This window comes from Dermacentor variabilis, chromosome 4 (genome assembly GCF_050947875.1).
Source record: "Dermacentor variabilis isolate Ectoservices chromosome 4, ASM5094787v1, whole genome shotgun sequence".
Lineage (NCBI taxonomy): Eukaryota > Metazoa > Arthropoda > Arachnida > Ixodida > Ixodidae > Dermacentor > Dermacentor variabilis.
In genome coordinates, this window is record NC_134571.1 from 29,157,026 (window position 1) to 29,174,264 (window position 17,239).

Consider the following 17,239-nt stretch of genomic DNA (forward strand, 5'->3'; position numbering starts at 1 on the left):
ATCTAATAGTCACTATTTGTAAATATTAATGTTTATCAAATAGTTTTTGAATACTTGAAAATGTCAATTGTGCACAGTCAAACGTGAAAATAGAGCAAGAGTGCGATAAATTTAATCCCTGTAGGCATAGAAGATGCATGAAACGATCTCTGTGTGTGTGAACAAACTTCTTATTCCTTAACAGCACTTAATAATTGTAACGCTTGTGAAAGAGAAGGAAGAAGCGCACAGAAGAGTGCAAGAGAAGAAGAGGCAGCCATATTTATTATATCCAATTAAATGGAATGTTACATTTTGGTTCAGCCGACAGGATGTGGGATGGCATGGAAGAGATTCTCAAAAATGGTAGGCTGCATGTGCCTAAAACAAGTGTGGCAAAATTTTAGGACTGTGTCATGATTATCTGGAATTTGGTGGTCATGATGGTTTTTGGAGGCCCTACTGGTAGATTAAACAGAGATTTCACTGGAGTACAATGAAATAAATATTTCAGAATATGTAAAGATGTGCCATCAATGCCAGCTCTGCAAAGCAAAGTGGTTATTTGAAAACACTCAGAAAAGCCATCTGAGACTATACACCTTGATTTCGCAGAGCTCAGAAAAAAAGGGGAAGGAGTACAAATTATGCAAGCTTTTCTACTGGCCATTGATGAGTGCACGCATGGTGGCATATATATCAAAACGTTTATTGAAAAAAAGTGCAGAAAACGAGTGCGTGGAGCCCCTAGTCCAGGGCCCCACTGGCTTGAGCGGTCCGCCGTGCCTGGTCGAGGAGCGCTAGCTGCATCTCCCGATCCTCGCTGGCAAGCCAAGTCTCTCGCTGCTCACGTCCGAAAAGTTTGCTGGCTATTTTTGATGTATTAATTTTGGGTGGCCTGTTGTGGCAATCCCACGTAATGTGGGCGAGAGGTGGCTGGCCTCCGCCCCACGGACAGCGAACGCTGTACAGCATTGGGTGAATGGCATGTTTCAAATAAAGGTTTGGAAATGTGTGCATCTGTATTCGGCACCAGTCATAAGAGTCCCGCCTGGATAGGTCAGGGTGTGGTGGACTGTACTTTCTTCGCTCGCGCCGTTGGTGCTCAAGGATGTCTCGTGGTAAGAAGGGGTTTTCGTCAGAGTGGTCGGTCGCTCGGTTGATAAAAGCACGAGCTGCACCGTCTGCTGTCTCATTGCCCTCGAGTCCTGCATGACCCGGGCACCAGTTGATCATGTGTTTCTGGGTTAGGTCGGATCCTAATAGGTGATGAGATTTTCTGTACTGTGTGGTAGCGTCCTGGTGATGAAGAGTTACATGCGACTTGGGAATCTGTAAGAGTTATCGACGATTGTCCCAGAGCGTCCTTAGTTTTGATAGCTGAAGCTTTTGCGGTATTCTCAGATGCAACTCGAGCCGTGGCGCAAGTCACAATCCCTTGATCTGCGGCCGCTCCTACTACTGCGAGGGCGTACTTGTAAGCACCACATTGAGTGACATCTTTGTAGACTGTAACCAGATTTCCGCCGAACTGCTGCATTAACTTTCGAGCTTGAGCCCTTCTACGACCCCGGTGGTAATTTGGACTCATGTTCTTAGGGAGTGGGGCTACTCTGATTCTTTCATGAAGGACTTTGGGCAGAGATTTGAGTTTTTCTCCCGCATATTGTGGACGAGTAGAGTAACCGACGCGACAAAGTAATTTTCTGCTAGAGGAGGTTAAGCTAAGCCTCTCCCATTGAGATATGAGCATCGCTGCCTGTAGCTCCTCGTAGTTATTGCGAATCCCGAGGGCCAGCAGGTGTTCAGTAGAGGTTCCCTGTGGTAGGCTGAGAGCCGCTTTCTATGACGTTCTAAACAACACATCTATTGCTTGTAGTTCTGTTTTCATGGGTCCTGGAAAGGGAGGCTATATGTGAGACGACTTAGCACAAAAGCCTGAACGAGCCGTATCGTCTCTGTTTCCTTGAAACCTTTTCCGTGATAGGTTACTCTACGAATCATATGGGAGATCTGTTTCACCACAGCCCTGAGGGTTTTAATGGTGTGGTCTACTCATTTGTTGCTTTGCAGCCACAGTCCGAGGACTCGCATCTTATGGACCTCTCTTATCTGGCTGTCTCCTAGAATGAGGTTGACTGGCTCGTGAGTTTGACGGCCTCGACCTTGGATCTTGATAAATTCTGATTTATCGGGAGCGCAGCTCATTCTGCTGCTGCGAGCAAAAGTTTCAACAACGGTTGCTGCTTCTTGCAGGATTTGTTCTTTTTATCCTAACGAGCCGCTGGTTGCCCATAGGGTAATATTGTCTGCATATAATGCGTACCCCAGCCTGGGTATGACGTCGAGTGTTTTGGCTAAGCATCTCATGCCGATATTGAAAAGAAGGGGGGAGAGTATCGCCCCTTGCGGTGTACCTTTATTGGGCATGGGAAAAGGGTATGAGCACGTAGTGCCTATGCCTGTTGTCGCTATGCGAGAGGTCAGGAAAGAGCGGGCGTAGTCATAGATTCTTTGCCCACAACCGATGTCATTTAGCTCAGATAAGATAAGTTCATGTGAAATAGTGTAGAATGTGCTTTTCAAATCAAGAGCTAGGACGAGATGTTCTGCACCAACTGTGGTGTTGCCAAGAACTTCTTCGCAAAGTAGCAGGAAAACATCCTGTGTTGACAAATGTTGGCGAAAGCTGAATATGTTTGGGGAAATAGGTTGCGGTCTTCAATGTAAGATATGAGACGTGTGTGAATCACCTCAAATAATTTGCCAAGACAGGAGGTTAGTGATATCGGTCTGAGGTCTTGTAGATCATGAGTTTTCCTGCTTTCGGAATAAGCACAATTTTGGCCTCCTTCCACTGTTGTGGAACTACGCCCCTCTCCCATATCTGTTAATTAAAATACCGAGTAAGCTGTTCTAGGTGCGCATCGCTCGTGTTCCAGATCATAGCATTTGCGAGCTGATCTGGTCCTGGAGAAGTATTTCTCTTCGCAGCTTGCGCTGCCACAAAGAGTTCTGTCTTAGTTATCGGGGTGTCCAGCACCGTGCTTTCTTGCCCTTGGTATGGCAAGGTGCATGTGGGTGTGATTACTGCTCCTACGTACTTCTCTTTAAGCTTAGTGAGGAGGGCCTGATCTGAAATGAAATGAAAGTTTATTTCCATCTTGTAAGGTACAGATCTTGTAAGATACAGACGGAGAGGTGGAGGAAAAAAAGCTGTCCATTGAACAGCTTGACAAGTCCCCCATCCCTCATTTGGACAGAAGCAGCATCAGATTCTTTCATTCAAATATACGCATGTATACCGTACATACATATTATTGCATACATATTATCTGTTCCTGAAAATTCTACGGCAAGTTTTTGAAAGGTGCGGTTATTGGCCGTTTTGGTTTTTCCTGGTCTATTACGCTGCAAAGTATCGCCCATGTCTTGGAGGTGTGTAACGTCGCGAAGTGAGTTGCAAAAACTTGCCCAACTTGCTGCCTCTAACTGCTGTTAAGCGTTCGCCCACTCGGATATTTCAGCAATTCTGTGGCGTAGTTTGCGATTAAGTCACTGTTTTTTCCATCACTTAGTTATCCCCCTTCTGGCTTCCCACATATTTAAAATTCGCAGGTGGTTGTCAACTTAGATGTTGCTTTATGAGCATCTCGTATGTGTGTTGCCCACCGTTCAGCGTTCTCAGGCGATATCTCCGGCATGGGGATTTTGCGATAATTTACCCAGTTCGTGATTACCACATGGCCACAGGGTCGCCAAATTTTCGGGGAGCCTACCGACACGCTGATGATGAAATAATCGCTGCCTAAATTCTCTCCTATATTGGTCCAGAATACCTCGTCGACATTATTTGTGTATGTAAGATCTGGAAAGATGTCCGCACTGACGTTACCTAATCTCATCGGGTTTTGAGGGAGAATGATGAGTTGGAGGTCATATGCTTCGGCTGCTCCCTCAAGCTCCCGGCTTTTGGGGGTGTCCGTTCGGTAACCCCAGCTGGTGTGAGGGGCATTGAAGTCCTCAAGAAGCAGTAGTCGATCCTGGGTGCCGGAGTGGCACTTGACGTACCGAATGAGGGCCTCAAAATCGACCCTCCATTCTTTAGGTGGGCTATACACGTTCGTGATTATGGTTTTTGCCTTGCTACGCTTCTGCGGTAGTACAGTATTGTTACAATTTGGTGGTTGATGCTGCTAGTCGCCAGATAATCTATACTGGTTGCTACGTCCTTGAGCACCATTGTTGTGACCTTAGGGTAGTCTGGGTGGGATATCGTGCAGTAGCCAGTCAATCTGACCTGCTTGTTACCGATCTCTTGCAAACAAATGACATAAGGTTTGACTGGTGCCGTGTTAATGTAATCCTGTAGAGCAGCCACCCGTTTCTGGAACGTGTGGCAGTTCCATTGCCAAATTTTGAGATATTTGTGATGTGCTCGCGTTCTACTCGCCACGAATAGTTCTTTCGCTGTCCGAGGTCGGTATGGGTCGCGGATGGCGGTTAGATTAAGCACTGGGGCTAGTGCTGGCTTGCTTACGAACTGTGCTCTTTACACTGGACATGAATCCATCGACGTAAGTTTTTACGCTTGGAAATTCTGCATACATCTGCTGCTGAAAATTTTGCATAGTGTGTAATTGATGCACAACGTGTTGGAGTGTGACCTCCATGGAATTCGGCATAGTTATAACCTTGAGAGGCGTGCCTGCTGCTTTAGTATGTGCTGTTTTGTTCGGTTCGGTGCAGCGACCAGCTTTGAGGGAGGCCAACTCTTGCTTAATTTCTGCCAAGCTCTCGCGGAGGAGCTTGTTTTCATTAATGATCTTCTGGTACTTGGGATTTTCTGTTACAGGAGCAGTAGGAGAAACGACTTATTCCCACCTTACTTTGTTATTTTGTGCCACTTGCTTGGTCACAGTGCCAGGAGCCCCAGATTTAGGCGACTTTGGTGATTCGGAATGAGGTGGGTTTTTGGCATTGGAGTTCTTTTGTGTCTGCGATCTGGATCTGGATCTACAGCGAGTGCCTGATACCTCCGGTGAGGGATCCGATGCGGATTCTCCATCATGGGAACTGAACCAATGTAGGCGTTGAGGTGGCTTCGTTGAGCCGTCCTTCCGGGTAGTCCGTTGAACACCAGTCCTTGGCATTCTTTTGCTTTGGGGTTTGAGACGTTTCTTACAACTTCGGTCCCCTGTCATGTGACCCTCCCTGCAGGCTGTGTACTTGGGAGCGCACTTGTGTCCGGCTACAGGGTCTCGTTGTCCACATGGACGACATACTGGAGTGTCTGGCTGGGGACAGACGTCCGATAGGTGACCTATTTGGTGACACACTTTGCACACCTGAGTGGTGATTTTGCAAGGGCAGCAAGCAAGTTCTCTGCCATTGTAGTAGACGTACTGCGGCGTAATCCCTCCAAAAAAGGTGATAACGGCCATTTTAGTGTTACGAAACATGCGTGCTTGTAGAATTTCAACCCCTTGTGTGCGTATGCATAGATTCGTTTTTAGCGCTTCAGGCGTCGTGTGTGGGTCCAAGCCGTGAACGACACCCTTGGTTGTCCCGTCAGTTGTCGCTACGTAGGCGTTGACCGAGTGAGGCCGGCCGTTGATGTTTAGCATTGTAATACATCTAACGCAGTCCGCCACTGTCTGGTGCGGTGCGCACATGATAAAGATGTTGGAGCCCGGCTTAATTCTGAGCAGAAATTGCTCACCTGATATTTGCCCTCTGCATGCAGCAATCACGGCGTCCACCAGTAGTGGACTAGTCAGGTTATTGACCGGTAGCCCTTGATGCCGTCACACCACTATCTTGAAGTCGTCCTTCAGCAGTGGGGGTAACCGTCTGTATGCTGGTTTGTGTTTAGTCCGGTTGCTTGAGCAGCGGAAACTTGTTGGTTCTTCAAGGTCTCGGAATATTCCAGTGCTTTGGTCTTCTTCTCTTTCACATAGTTTTTTTTCTACTGAAGCATGAGGACCATCTGCCAATCCCCATCTGTTTGACTTTGGCTGTCTGTCCCAGCGTTCTGGTCGCTGGGTCGTCTTGGTGTCGTGAGGTTGTGAGCAGCAGAGTTTCGAAAATCTATGTTGTCAAGGTCCTGGTGGTGTGTGTCCATCATCTGCGAGAGTCCGGGACGTGCAGTTACGTCGGGGCTTGTTTTGCAAGAGCCATCTAGCGCGCGTTCGCCTCACACTCTGGCATTCCAGTGGCCGCCTACATGGCGGCTTTGGTCTTAGCGAGCTTGCACGAACAAAGACACTTTTGGGCTTGTAAAATAATAAGTTCCGGTCACTCACGGCTGTAGGTAGCTTCAGTCAATGCGGGACCACTTCATAAATCCGTGATGATCGTGGAAATCGGTCGCACACACAATTTTCTACCAAAAACCAGGAAAATTCGTGGAGCGCATGTGGGCACGACAGTACTCGCCGACACCGCAAGCATCTTCTGGTGGCATGCAGGCCAGAAAAAGAAGATTCCAACAGCGTTATCTCACTGCTTAATCGATATATGTTCAAACACGCCAAAGTACTCATCGCTGACAATGGTCCAGCTTTTAAAAGTGGTCACTTGAAACGTTGGGCTGACGAGAGGAACACAGAGCTTCATTTTGCTGCACCATATCATTCGAAAGCAAATGGACTCACTGAGAGAGAGATACAAGATGTGAGACAGTTGGAAGTGTGCCCTTGAAGTGGGTGTGAACCACCACAATCACACGCATGCGGCTGGCTTGGGATGCACACCGTACTTCGTGTACCACGGCAAGTCGGAATGGCTTCCCGCCGACCACCTGTTGGGAACTATGAATCTGTTGGTGCTGCAAGAACAAAAAAAAAGGTCTGAGGATCAAAGTGCAAGGTACAAAACCACCGTGAAAAAATGTTATGACTGCCGACATTCAGTCAAATCTCTAGACATACAAGTGGGAGATTACGTGCTTGTTTGGAGGGGTCTGCAAGGATCAAAGACTCCTTTTACAGCACCCTACAAGGTTGTGAAGAGCGCCCACTGGCAAGGCATTTTAAAGACTCTATGCTACAGTGGACTGCAAGATGTTATTAAGACAATGCCTGGGAACAACGTGGTACCATATCAACCCACGAGGGTTGAGAACAGATGGAAGGCCCGTGTAACGCTTGTGAAAGAGAAGGAAGAAACACACAAATGAGATCAAGAGAAAAGAAGAGGTAGAAGAGGCAGCCAGATTTATTATGTTTGATTAAATGGAATGTTATAATAATGTGCAATGTAATGACAGAAACTTGGTATCATTATGAATAGTAGGATGTGAACGTCGTTTTATATTAATTGTGAAAGCGGCTGTTCATTATTTGAAAACTAAACTATTTGATTTGGTTAGCTTTTGGCACTGTTCAATTCATATTCGATTAAGTCTTAAAAATGACTATGCGCATACCCCTACATATCTGCCTCAGATGCTCTGGGTGCAGTTGTAAAGGTAATTTATGTATGCCATGGCAGCAGTCCCTTCAAGTGGTTTCATCATGAAGGAACTGAACCTGATATGGGTAGACTGCACTGTGTCAGAAGTAAACTGTATTCTGCTCCATTAGCGGTGGAGTGTCCTGAGAGATGAAACTACATGAGTGCGGTCGTTGTGAAAGTGACCACGCCTTGCAAATATTTTTTGTGTTCCTGTTCAGGTTGTGTGTCTGTTTGAATGAGACCATGTGCATATACCATGCATATGTACATGTGTCTAATCTACATAATTCTCTTTGGGATCATATTTTTTTCAACTTCATATAATTTAATAAAAAGTCTGTAGTCTCTCGAAGCTTTAATTAATGTGAGTTGGCTGTACTACCTGCAATCAATACTATTAGTGGAAGTAGTGCACCTTAAATATAAAACTTTAGAAGCAGAATCAGCAGGAAGATTGCTAAGATGGGCATCTGCTAATAGACAGTTTATGAATTCTTATTCTAGCAGCATGCTAGGAATGATAGCTGCATGATTCAATGCATAATTACTGTTTTGATACATCAGAATGTTTTGACAGTTTGATGGTACTTGTGGAGTAAAAAACAGGTAGTGTCGGGACACGCTTCCCTCTTGAGATAATGTTTGTGTCTGTCTTGTTTAGCCAACTGGACCGAACTCATCTGAGGCGCTACGTGGAGCATTCTGATCGAGAGGTGCTGCGTCCAGGCTTTGTGCGCCTGAACCTGGCTTTCTACATGCCAGATGCCCTGGTGGACTTTGTCCTCGAGGCAGTGCGCCATGTGGCTTGTCATGGTTGGAAGCTGCTCCCGCAATACAATTTCAACCCTGAGACTGGCGAGTGGAAACATTCCATGCATCAGGTCGGTGTCTTGGTGGCATAGTGGTGGAGTGTAATGGGTTTATATTTGATGGAGCAGTGATGTGAGTGCTGTCTGCTTCTTTTTGTTTTGAATGCATAGTTTCTTATGTCTCTTGCTAAACTAAGTTTGTTGTAATGCATTCTTTGCCACTGCGATATTGACTCTCCTGAGCACTGTAAGGCATGAGAAAAGTATAACCTGGCATGGCTGACTTAGCACAAGTGCTGCAGGCTTGAGAAACTTTGTTCGACGTACACCCAGCGACCAAAAAAGCGCCCCGCCACTTCTACACCAGTGTTATAGGTTCTGCCGTTGCGACTTTCACGTACGATCAGTATGATTTTTACTGATGACTGTGGCGATGCGAACTCCGCCGCTTCGTTTCGGTGGTGGCTAACGCCGCTTTTGCTCTCTTGTGTTGCACATTTGCGGCACTCTGCGCTCGCCGAGCACAGAGAGTTGTCTGAATTAACCGATGTGTGGCCAAATACGGTCGAATTGACGAGCAATTCATTACACTAAATAATGCATACGCCTCCCGGGACCAAAGGATGAGTCCGAATTATTCGATTTTCCGAATTAACAAGAGTTGAATTAAACGAGATTTTGCTTATATTACAAGGCTGTTAATGGGCTTTTTTTTTTAATGAAGTGAAACTTTCTATGGTGAGTGTGTATGAAAAATCAGTTCCTTACATTTTGCTGAATTAAACTTGAGATATTAATTTGAATGTAAAAATATCTTGAGCTATGCAAAGAGGTGTAGGGTGACTGAATACCCTGGGTTGGTCTTGCCTGCAGGCACTGCATTTTTTCTTTTTTATGTTGGACATATTTTATGGGATCACATTGTTGCTATGTTTAAGTGGTGTTCTTGTAATCTTAGTGTGCTTCCATCTATACAGCTTTGTCTTTAAGGAGAAACATGTGCCTTAGACCAAAAGTGTAAAAAAAATCTTAATTCTTTAAAGTATGGTACTGAAAACTTGTACATATATGTAATTTTACGTGCTTGTTTCGAATAAGAGGTGCATTTTCATTTGTCTGCTCTAGATATAGTTTTGTGTAAGCTGCCTTTAGTAAATTTTCTGCTAAGATGTGAAAAATATCAGTTCCTCAGATTTCCTTAAACAAGGTGTCAATGACTTATGGATTTTTCACAGAAAGCCGTAAGACCAGCCTGATTTCTGTGCCTTGTGTAGAACAAGAATTGGGAGACTTCGAAGTTAAGCAATAAAAGAACACTCTCTCGAGCTTCAACTTCAAGAGAAGAATTACAATAAAACTAAATACTACCACTGCTGTAGTTATTACATATTTATTATACAACATATCAGTTAACTGACAGTGCTGTGGTTATTTCTCTCATCTAATTAGTGATTTCGCACATTGTCGTAACTTATCAACCACAATTAATATGAGAGTGGCTATAAACCAAAGTGATATGGCATTAAAATGCACATATATGGTATATTCCGTCATTCATTACATCATAAACAGTATGGACAGCTTAAATTTCCCACCTGCGCATCTCTTTTGGTGGCGCAACCTCAGGCTCTCGCCACCTGACGACATCGTTTTTCTATGACATTTGGGCAGAAGCAGATGTCATTGGGCATGAAGAACTCCAAGTGAGCTGTTGCCTGAGCATTCCTTGGTTTGAAGTGTTGATGCACTGTGAAGCAGAAAGAAAGAGTGTGACTGGAATGTTGCAGGTCTGTTTGTGTCTCATTTCTGCTAAGGCCTGCAGGGGCTGGACATTCATGTAGGTGAGGCTAAATATAAGGGCCAAGGAAAAGTGCTCAAGGGGATGTTTGTACGACAGCATCGGGAAAGATTTTTACTGCTTAAAAGGCTTGTTGCAGTGGATTAGTGAATGAGGCTTTGTAACGCTCTCGTATGAAGAGTGATGGCTTGGTGACTCTTGGTCTTGTCATGCCTCTCCTGTACTCATAATGCTTGTGTTTTGGTATTTACAGGTGTTTAAGGACAGAAAATGGCTTGGCTCGATTTCTTACAAAGAAGGGAAGTTTGTGTACAGAGACCTTGAAGGAGAGAGTGAGAGACCTGGCACAGATACTTCATGGCAGGTAAGCAATGTGTTGGGCAACAGTTGGCAACATGAATTTGCGTTTTTATTTGCATGCCGACATTGCTAGAACATGCATAGGCAATGCAATGACAGAAATAAAGTCACTTGGATGCGGAACAAAGAAAGAAAAAAAAAACCATTTGTTAGATTTCATGAAACTGAGGCCAGAAGTGGACAGCATGAACTCACAGACCAAGTCAAGAGTTTCTGCTCTGTGCAAGTGATGTAGAGTTATGTCCTTGGTTCTGAACCCATGAACTGAAAGAATATGCCTGAGCTTTGGGGCTCTATTTAAGACACATGCCTTCATTAAATGCTTTCACTTTATCAGCATGACAGCTCGCTGCAAAAAAGGCACTTGTTGATGTCATCATGCGCCTGATGCTCATCCTTTCAAAGCAGTTTTTAATTGGGTATTATGTGCCTGGTGTGCCTCCACTATGCCCCTGCAATATGGCATTCATGACACGTGAGCACATGCTCATCTGGTAGATTTTGAAGCCCAAATTGAAAGAATTGTGGGAACAAAATAAAATACGTGTGTATCAATTTCACTTATTCATGTAACAGTGATATTCTGTGAACATATGAACACCAGTGAAAATGCGGATAGAAGCTGCTGAAGGTGTTACACCTGGCCATTCTCCTAAATCAAAACACTATACTTCTTTTCACTTTCCAGGATGTGCTGAATGAAGCAAGCATCATTTTTGGAAACGCTGATAAAGTAAGACCACCTCATGTTTTCACTTTTAACCTTTACTTATTCCACAGAATTTCAGTCAAAATATCCACAATTAGTCTTAATGATGCGTTACGCTCTTGTGAGTGTTCAGTGTGTCTTTTCTCAGATTATTGCAATAAACACATTGTTGATTCTTTTTAACTGAATCTTATCTTCTGAAACAGCATTTATATGATATGGAAGTGCATATGTTGCAAAAAGCACACATTGTTAACTGAAATTGTTATGTGCCATCGCTATATCCATCATATATGCCCATGTCGAGAGCTAAAAGGGGGTTAACCGAGGGGCCCGATTTTTATTAGTGATATCATAAGGAGCCAACAAACACTGACACCAAGTCAACATAGGGGAAATTACTTGTGCTTAATGAATGAAATGAAGCAACGAGAAATTAATGGAAATCAAAGTGGATGAAAAAACAACTTGCCGCAGGTGGGAACCGAACCCACAACCTTCGCATTTCGCGTGCGATGCTCTACCAATTGAGCTACCGCGGTGCTGTTTCCCCATCCACTTTCTTGGGTATTTATGCGTCCTAGTAGAACCCTGGGAGTGCTAGCCAGCGCTACCACTCACAGACCTTGGCGGCGGACGTGGAACGTCCTTTTTGCCACAGGCGTCACGAGAACATGATCTTTTTGCATGAAGGCAACAGGTCAATAAACCCACATATGCTACCTGAAGGCATCAATGTAGCCGGATTCAAGACCCTCGTTTTGCCTTCACCCAAGAGGATCACGTTCTCGTGATGCCTGCGGCAAAAAGGATGTTCCACATTCGCCGCCAAGGTCTGCGAGTGGTGGCGCTGGCTAACACTCCCAGGGTTCTACTATAGGACACATAAATACCCAAGGAAGTGGATGGGGAAACAGCGCCGTGGTAGCTCAATTAGTAGAGCATCGTGCGCGAAATGCGAAGGTTGTGGGTTCGGTTCCCACCTGCGGCAAGTTGTTTTTTCATCCACTTTGATTTCCATTAATTTATCATTGCCTTATTTCATTCATTAAGCACAAGTAATTTCCCCTATGTTGTCCTTGGTGTCAGTGTTTGTTGGCTTCTTATGATGTCGAGAGTTGTAATTCAACGAAGTCAGTTCTTCAGAAATTTGCTAGTTGGAGGAAAATTTATAAAAGAAAAAGTTGGCATTCACCTGAAAGGGGCACAAAGCTGTAACGAAAGCCTGTGGGGATTTCTTGGAGGGAAAGGCTTGAAACTGAAAAAGAATTCATTTTAGTCTGGGGTTTGTACCTGGAACGAACACCTTTCTGGAGCAGTTGCTCTAACTTGAGCTGACCAGGTGGCTAGTATGACAGGGTCAGTGCAGTTTCGATTTTGAGGAGGCACCAGCAACTTATAAAAGCAAAAATGTAGCTCTTACTGCTCTAGTCGGTGGCAGAATAACGTGCTCGTGCAGGTGGAGTCCAAATTATTGAGCGGCACGCTATTAGGCGTGAAATTTCAGTTGTCCTTCTATTGGTCACATATGAGGCGAGTGATGGTGTTGCAAGGCATTCCATGTCAGTACATGATGTGCATTAAACATCAATCAAATCTATGCCTGTTTGAGTCTTCGCCACCGCTTTTTAGGGAGGGCTTTGTGAATAGAAGAAATGTGACACCAAGAAAAATTATTTCAGATGCTGCCTCTGTCTAAAGATATTTTAGAGCTTGTTTCTGTTGTTCGGTTGAGAGTGAGTTTCGAAAATTTTGGTTTCAATTAATGAAAGTTCTTTTGCCTTACTGAAATAAAAATCAACCAATTTAAAGGTTGTTGTTGTGTTTAGATGGCAATTTCGTTTAAGCGATTTTCGTTTACCAAGATTCTGCTGTAGATTTTAAAAATTCAGAATTATGTATCTGTTCTGCTGAGTGTTCTTAATGTATGTGAAGCTGGCAGAAAATTTCTCAAAAGTTACCTTCACTGCATAGAAATGATTGGTGCCTAAAGACGGTGTACGAGTTGAAGGAGTTGTTTTTCCTCTCCTTTTTGAGCAGGCTGCTCATAGAGCCCAGCTCGCTGACCAGCCGTTGATGTTTGACGCGGAAGCTGCTGAGCTGCGTTGGTTTATCCTCCCAAGTGAAGCAAAGCAACTCCTGGAAGGAACACAAGTGCTACTCAAGGATCCTCCCTTTTCACCGCCCAAGCCAGGAATGCGCAAGCACTTGGAAATGCAAGCAAAACCGCAGTGCTTGCCATCGTGCCGAGTTTCCTTGAAGTCTTCTAGCTTGCAAAATGAGCAGCCTAGCACCCGGCAGTTTTGTTGGCACGCTCCTCCAAAGAACATATTCAAGCCATTCTTGAAGGTTAGCTTGTCACACAGATGACTTCTTTTTTTGCATTTTCTATCTCTGTCTCTCTGTGCATGGGTCTAGTGAGGGTGAGCATTTGGAAGGCATGTGTCTTGAATGCGTGCTAATGCTAATATGTGTGCTGTTGCATACTAGAATGGGGCAGTGTGTTGTCCGTGCTGCAAAACAATGGGAGCGACATGGTCACGTCTGCTTTGATGGGGGTGCTGAGAATAAAAAGAGGACTGCCGTGGGCGATTTAGATTTGCATAGCAAAATGCCTTGTGTGAATAAATCAGGGCACTGTCAAAATGTGCTTGAAATGAACATAATTTACGCAAAATAAGCATTAGATAAGTAAAGCAAGCTTTGCTGTAAAACGAAACTTCACCCATCACCAGCACTGGTGATTAAACTCATGCCATTGAGCTATCATGCAGAATTTGCACTTGCCAGTTTGTGTAGGGTTTGGCATGCAGTACCTACTCTGAGGGTGGTGGTGGCTGCATGTATCTTGGAGGGCACAGCAAACATTACTGTAGCAGACAAAGGCAACATTGTATGCATCGTGAAGGTATTGTTTTTGAGCAGTTAGCATGACTGTTTGATGAGCAAATAAGCAAGATGGCAGTGTATGCCGTGAGAGCCTTTCGCTGTCGCAGCAAGTTAGTTCAGAGCTGGAGAGATCCTGGATGTCTATTGATTTTTACTTTGCTTCATAAGCGAACTTGGAACACCTGTTATTACACATAAACCTTATGGCTTTTCTGTGGACTTTATCAAGCATTGTTTATTTCTACACTTGCAGGCAGTCAAAGAGTTTGACATGATAGCTGATGGAGACAGAATCCTTGTCTGTTTATCAGGAGGAAAGGACTCTCTTTCTCTACTTCATACTTTGCGGCAGTTCCAGTTCACCTTCAGGAAAAAGGTAGGAGCTACCTCCTTTGCAAATTTGACGTTTACAATATTGTGTCCGCTGTTGGGCACAAAGCGCCCCTCCTTTTTTCCAACTACAAAGCTATTATTGTCTGAATTGCCTTAGGAATATGCACTGAATGTGGCTACATGTGGTGTATTCTCATCTCTTTAGGGAAAGAACTTTGACCTGGGTGCTGTAACAGTCGATCCTGGAAGCTCACTGTACGATCCGAGCCCTTTGAAGAAATATCTGCAACTATTAGGAGTCCCATACTTTTATGAAGAGCAATGTAAGCATAAAAATGTTTTTGTTTTGTTGTGCATTTGCACGCATGACTGTTATTTATTATTCCCAGCACACTGGCAGCATTTTCATCATCATTTTGAGGTAGCTGTATTCGCACATTACAATGCACAATAGCTACCATTTAGTGAGTCTCTTGAAACCACTCTTTCCTTAGGTGGTGTGGACTTGCATCTACATATACTACTGCGTTCCCACTTAGCATGTGCTGTATGGCTGTGTATGATTTCTTGTACGTGGGCCGAGGCTAACTGCCATGTTCGTGGCACTTGCTCTCTTGGCAGGCATTGTGGAACAGGCCTCTGCCCTACCTGAATGCACCTCCATTTGCAGCTTCTGTAGTCGCATGAAGCGTGGTCGTATCTACGCTTGTGCACGAAGAGAAGGCTACAACGTACTTGCACTTGGGCAGCATTTGGATGACCTTGCTGAAAGGTGCAGTTTATGTCATACATTTCCTTTCTTTCTACATTTCATGAATGGCTTTGCACTTTCATGAACCAAAGGTAAAAGAATTAAGGGGACGCTACAAAGAAATTATATGTTATCCTGATATTTCACTTGTGCGATGCTAAATAAAATAGCATTTATTGAGAGCAAGCATCTCGTCAGAATGTCAGATTTCGGTAACATGTGACCGAGGTTGCTTAGTCATTAATTATGAAAAGATTACATTACTTCCAGAAATAAATGCTAACGCTACCCACATACTTTAGTGCACTGCACTTATACTAAAGGCACTGAAATCTCCAGCCATGCCATGAAATCTACGACGCTGACCGTGCTTGCTGCTATCGCCTCCGCCAAGTTTGTGCTTTAATATATTTTAGGGCACAAGTTCGCTTAATAAAATGTTCTGTGTTTAATCTTGCTCATATTATTGACTACTGCGCTGCACAACACCACTTCTTCAAGACAATATCATCATCTTCATCGTCAATGTACCACAGCTACAGCAGATTTGGTTTCTTTAGAGACCTGAAAGTCTATCTTGTTTTTCATTGTGTAAAATCAGCTCCTTATTTCTTTCATTTTGATATTGCAGCTTTCTCATGTCTGTGTTTCACAATGGCTTTCTCAGAACTATGAAGGCTAACTACAAGGTTAGGTAAGTTCAGGTGGTGCATTCGTGACCTGTGATTGCACTCGGTGATTTTGAATGACGCTGTGTTTTGGCATGATTTTCCTTAAAGAGAGGGTGACCTCCGTGTAACACGGCCTTTTGTCTACGTAAGAGAAAAGAACCTCAGGAAATTTGCTGAAGAGGTAGGTGCTTGTCTGTACTGTTTCACCAATTTTACAATGTCATTATGCTGCATCTATGAGTGAAACAGTGCCTTGTATTCTATTTTCATGACATAGCTTTGTGCTTGGTTTTCAGAAAAAGCTTCCAGTCATTGCAGAAAATTGCCCAGCTTGCTTTGAAGCTCCTAAGGTTTGCACACACAATTAATATATTTCTTCTTTTAATTCACCTTAATTAACATGCTTTGCATTCTCTTGAAGACCAATGTCTTGCTTATTTCTAACTGTATTACTGGCTATGTACCTTTATCCATGCTATCGTTTAACAAAATGAAAAGAAAAGTTATTTTTGAGTACCAAACTGTCATAGCACTTTTTAGACTCGAAGAATCTTGCTCAGCTGTAATACATATGATCTAGTATTAAAACATTGAATGTGCTTAAGGGCCTTGTAGATGTAATTGGCTTCTCTTTATGCCTAATGAAGTTTGATGTGGAATAACTGCATGTGTTCCATAAGTATGCTCTCCTCAAAAATTTTTTAGTGACCACAGTTGTAACACTACTTCTTCATTGTGCTCTTTCTGTCCTCGTTTGTTTAGGAACGACACAGGGTAAAGCAGCTATTGGCTGCTCAGGAGATTTTGTTTCCAAAGCTGTACCCAAGTTTGAGATCTGCCATGCACCCGTTGATGGCCATCAACCGGACTGGAATTGAAAGTGCTCTTCACCAGAATGGCTTTAACCTCCATGACTCAGATCCAGAGTGACCGAACGTCACTTTAGCTTTTTAATATATCTCCTGCCAAGAGATGGATCTTATTCATGCTTTCTCTATCTCAAACACTTATGTACATGTGCACCCAAGTACACAAAAATGATAGCTTAATACAAATAAACATACTTCATTTCCACCCTCAATAAGCAGACTGCTCTGTCTGCTAGGTGTGTGGCCATTTGTTGGAATGCGTATCTAGGGGCAAATAAGAAGATTAAAGGAGTCCTCTATGAATTCTCTGTGCTGTCTTTTTTTTATTTATTTAGACTGGTGAGTTGCTATTAGCCTATGTTATTTGAGGAGCCATGCCGCTGAAAGTGCACAAAGTGAGAACTACAAGTAAATGTAACATTGTTTGCAGTGACTACATTTAGTTTCACTGGTCAGAACAGAGTTTAGTTCTGTTCAGTTTCAGAACTTGGTTACACCAATGATATTCCTCTACATCTTACACTCGTCTGCCTTTACATATACCTCTCGCATTTCAATATTATGCAGCACATAGCTCTTCATTTACTTGGGCACATCTGAGAAGCTGTAGAAA

The 17,239-nt window shown here is 43.8% G+C and overlaps 1 protein-coding gene across 2 annotated transcripts in view; it reads left to right on the plus strand.

Moving 5' to 3' along the window:
* Positions 1-16,730, plus strand: part of LOC142578853 (uncharacterized) — a 30,731-nt gene extending 14,001 nt beyond the window's left edge. For both annotated transcript variants that reach the window (XM_075688488.1, XM_075688489.1), the window contains 11 exons: positions 8,099-8,318; positions 10,298-10,408; positions 11,093-11,137; positions 13,154-13,462; positions 14,256-14,378; positions 14,541-14,658; positions 14,957-15,107; positions 15,718-15,780; positions 15,866-15,938; positions 16,054-16,107; positions 16,520-16,730. In XM_075688488.1, the coding sequence (XP_075544603.1) occupies positions 8,099-8,318; positions 10,298-10,408; positions 11,093-11,137; positions 13,154-13,462; positions 14,256-14,378; positions 14,541-14,658; positions 14,957-15,107; positions 15,718-15,780; positions 15,866-15,938; positions 16,054-16,107; positions 16,520-16,687 (1,435 nt within the window). In that variant the 3' untranslated portion in view covers positions 16,688-16,730. The remainder of the gene's footprint in view (positions 1-8,098; positions 8,319-10,297; positions 10,409-11,092; positions 11,138-13,153; positions 13,463-14,255; positions 14,379-14,540; positions 14,659-14,956; positions 15,108-15,717; positions 15,781-15,865; positions 15,939-16,053; positions 16,108-16,519) is intronic.
* The last annotated feature ends 509 nt before the right edge of the window (positions 16,731-17,239 follow it).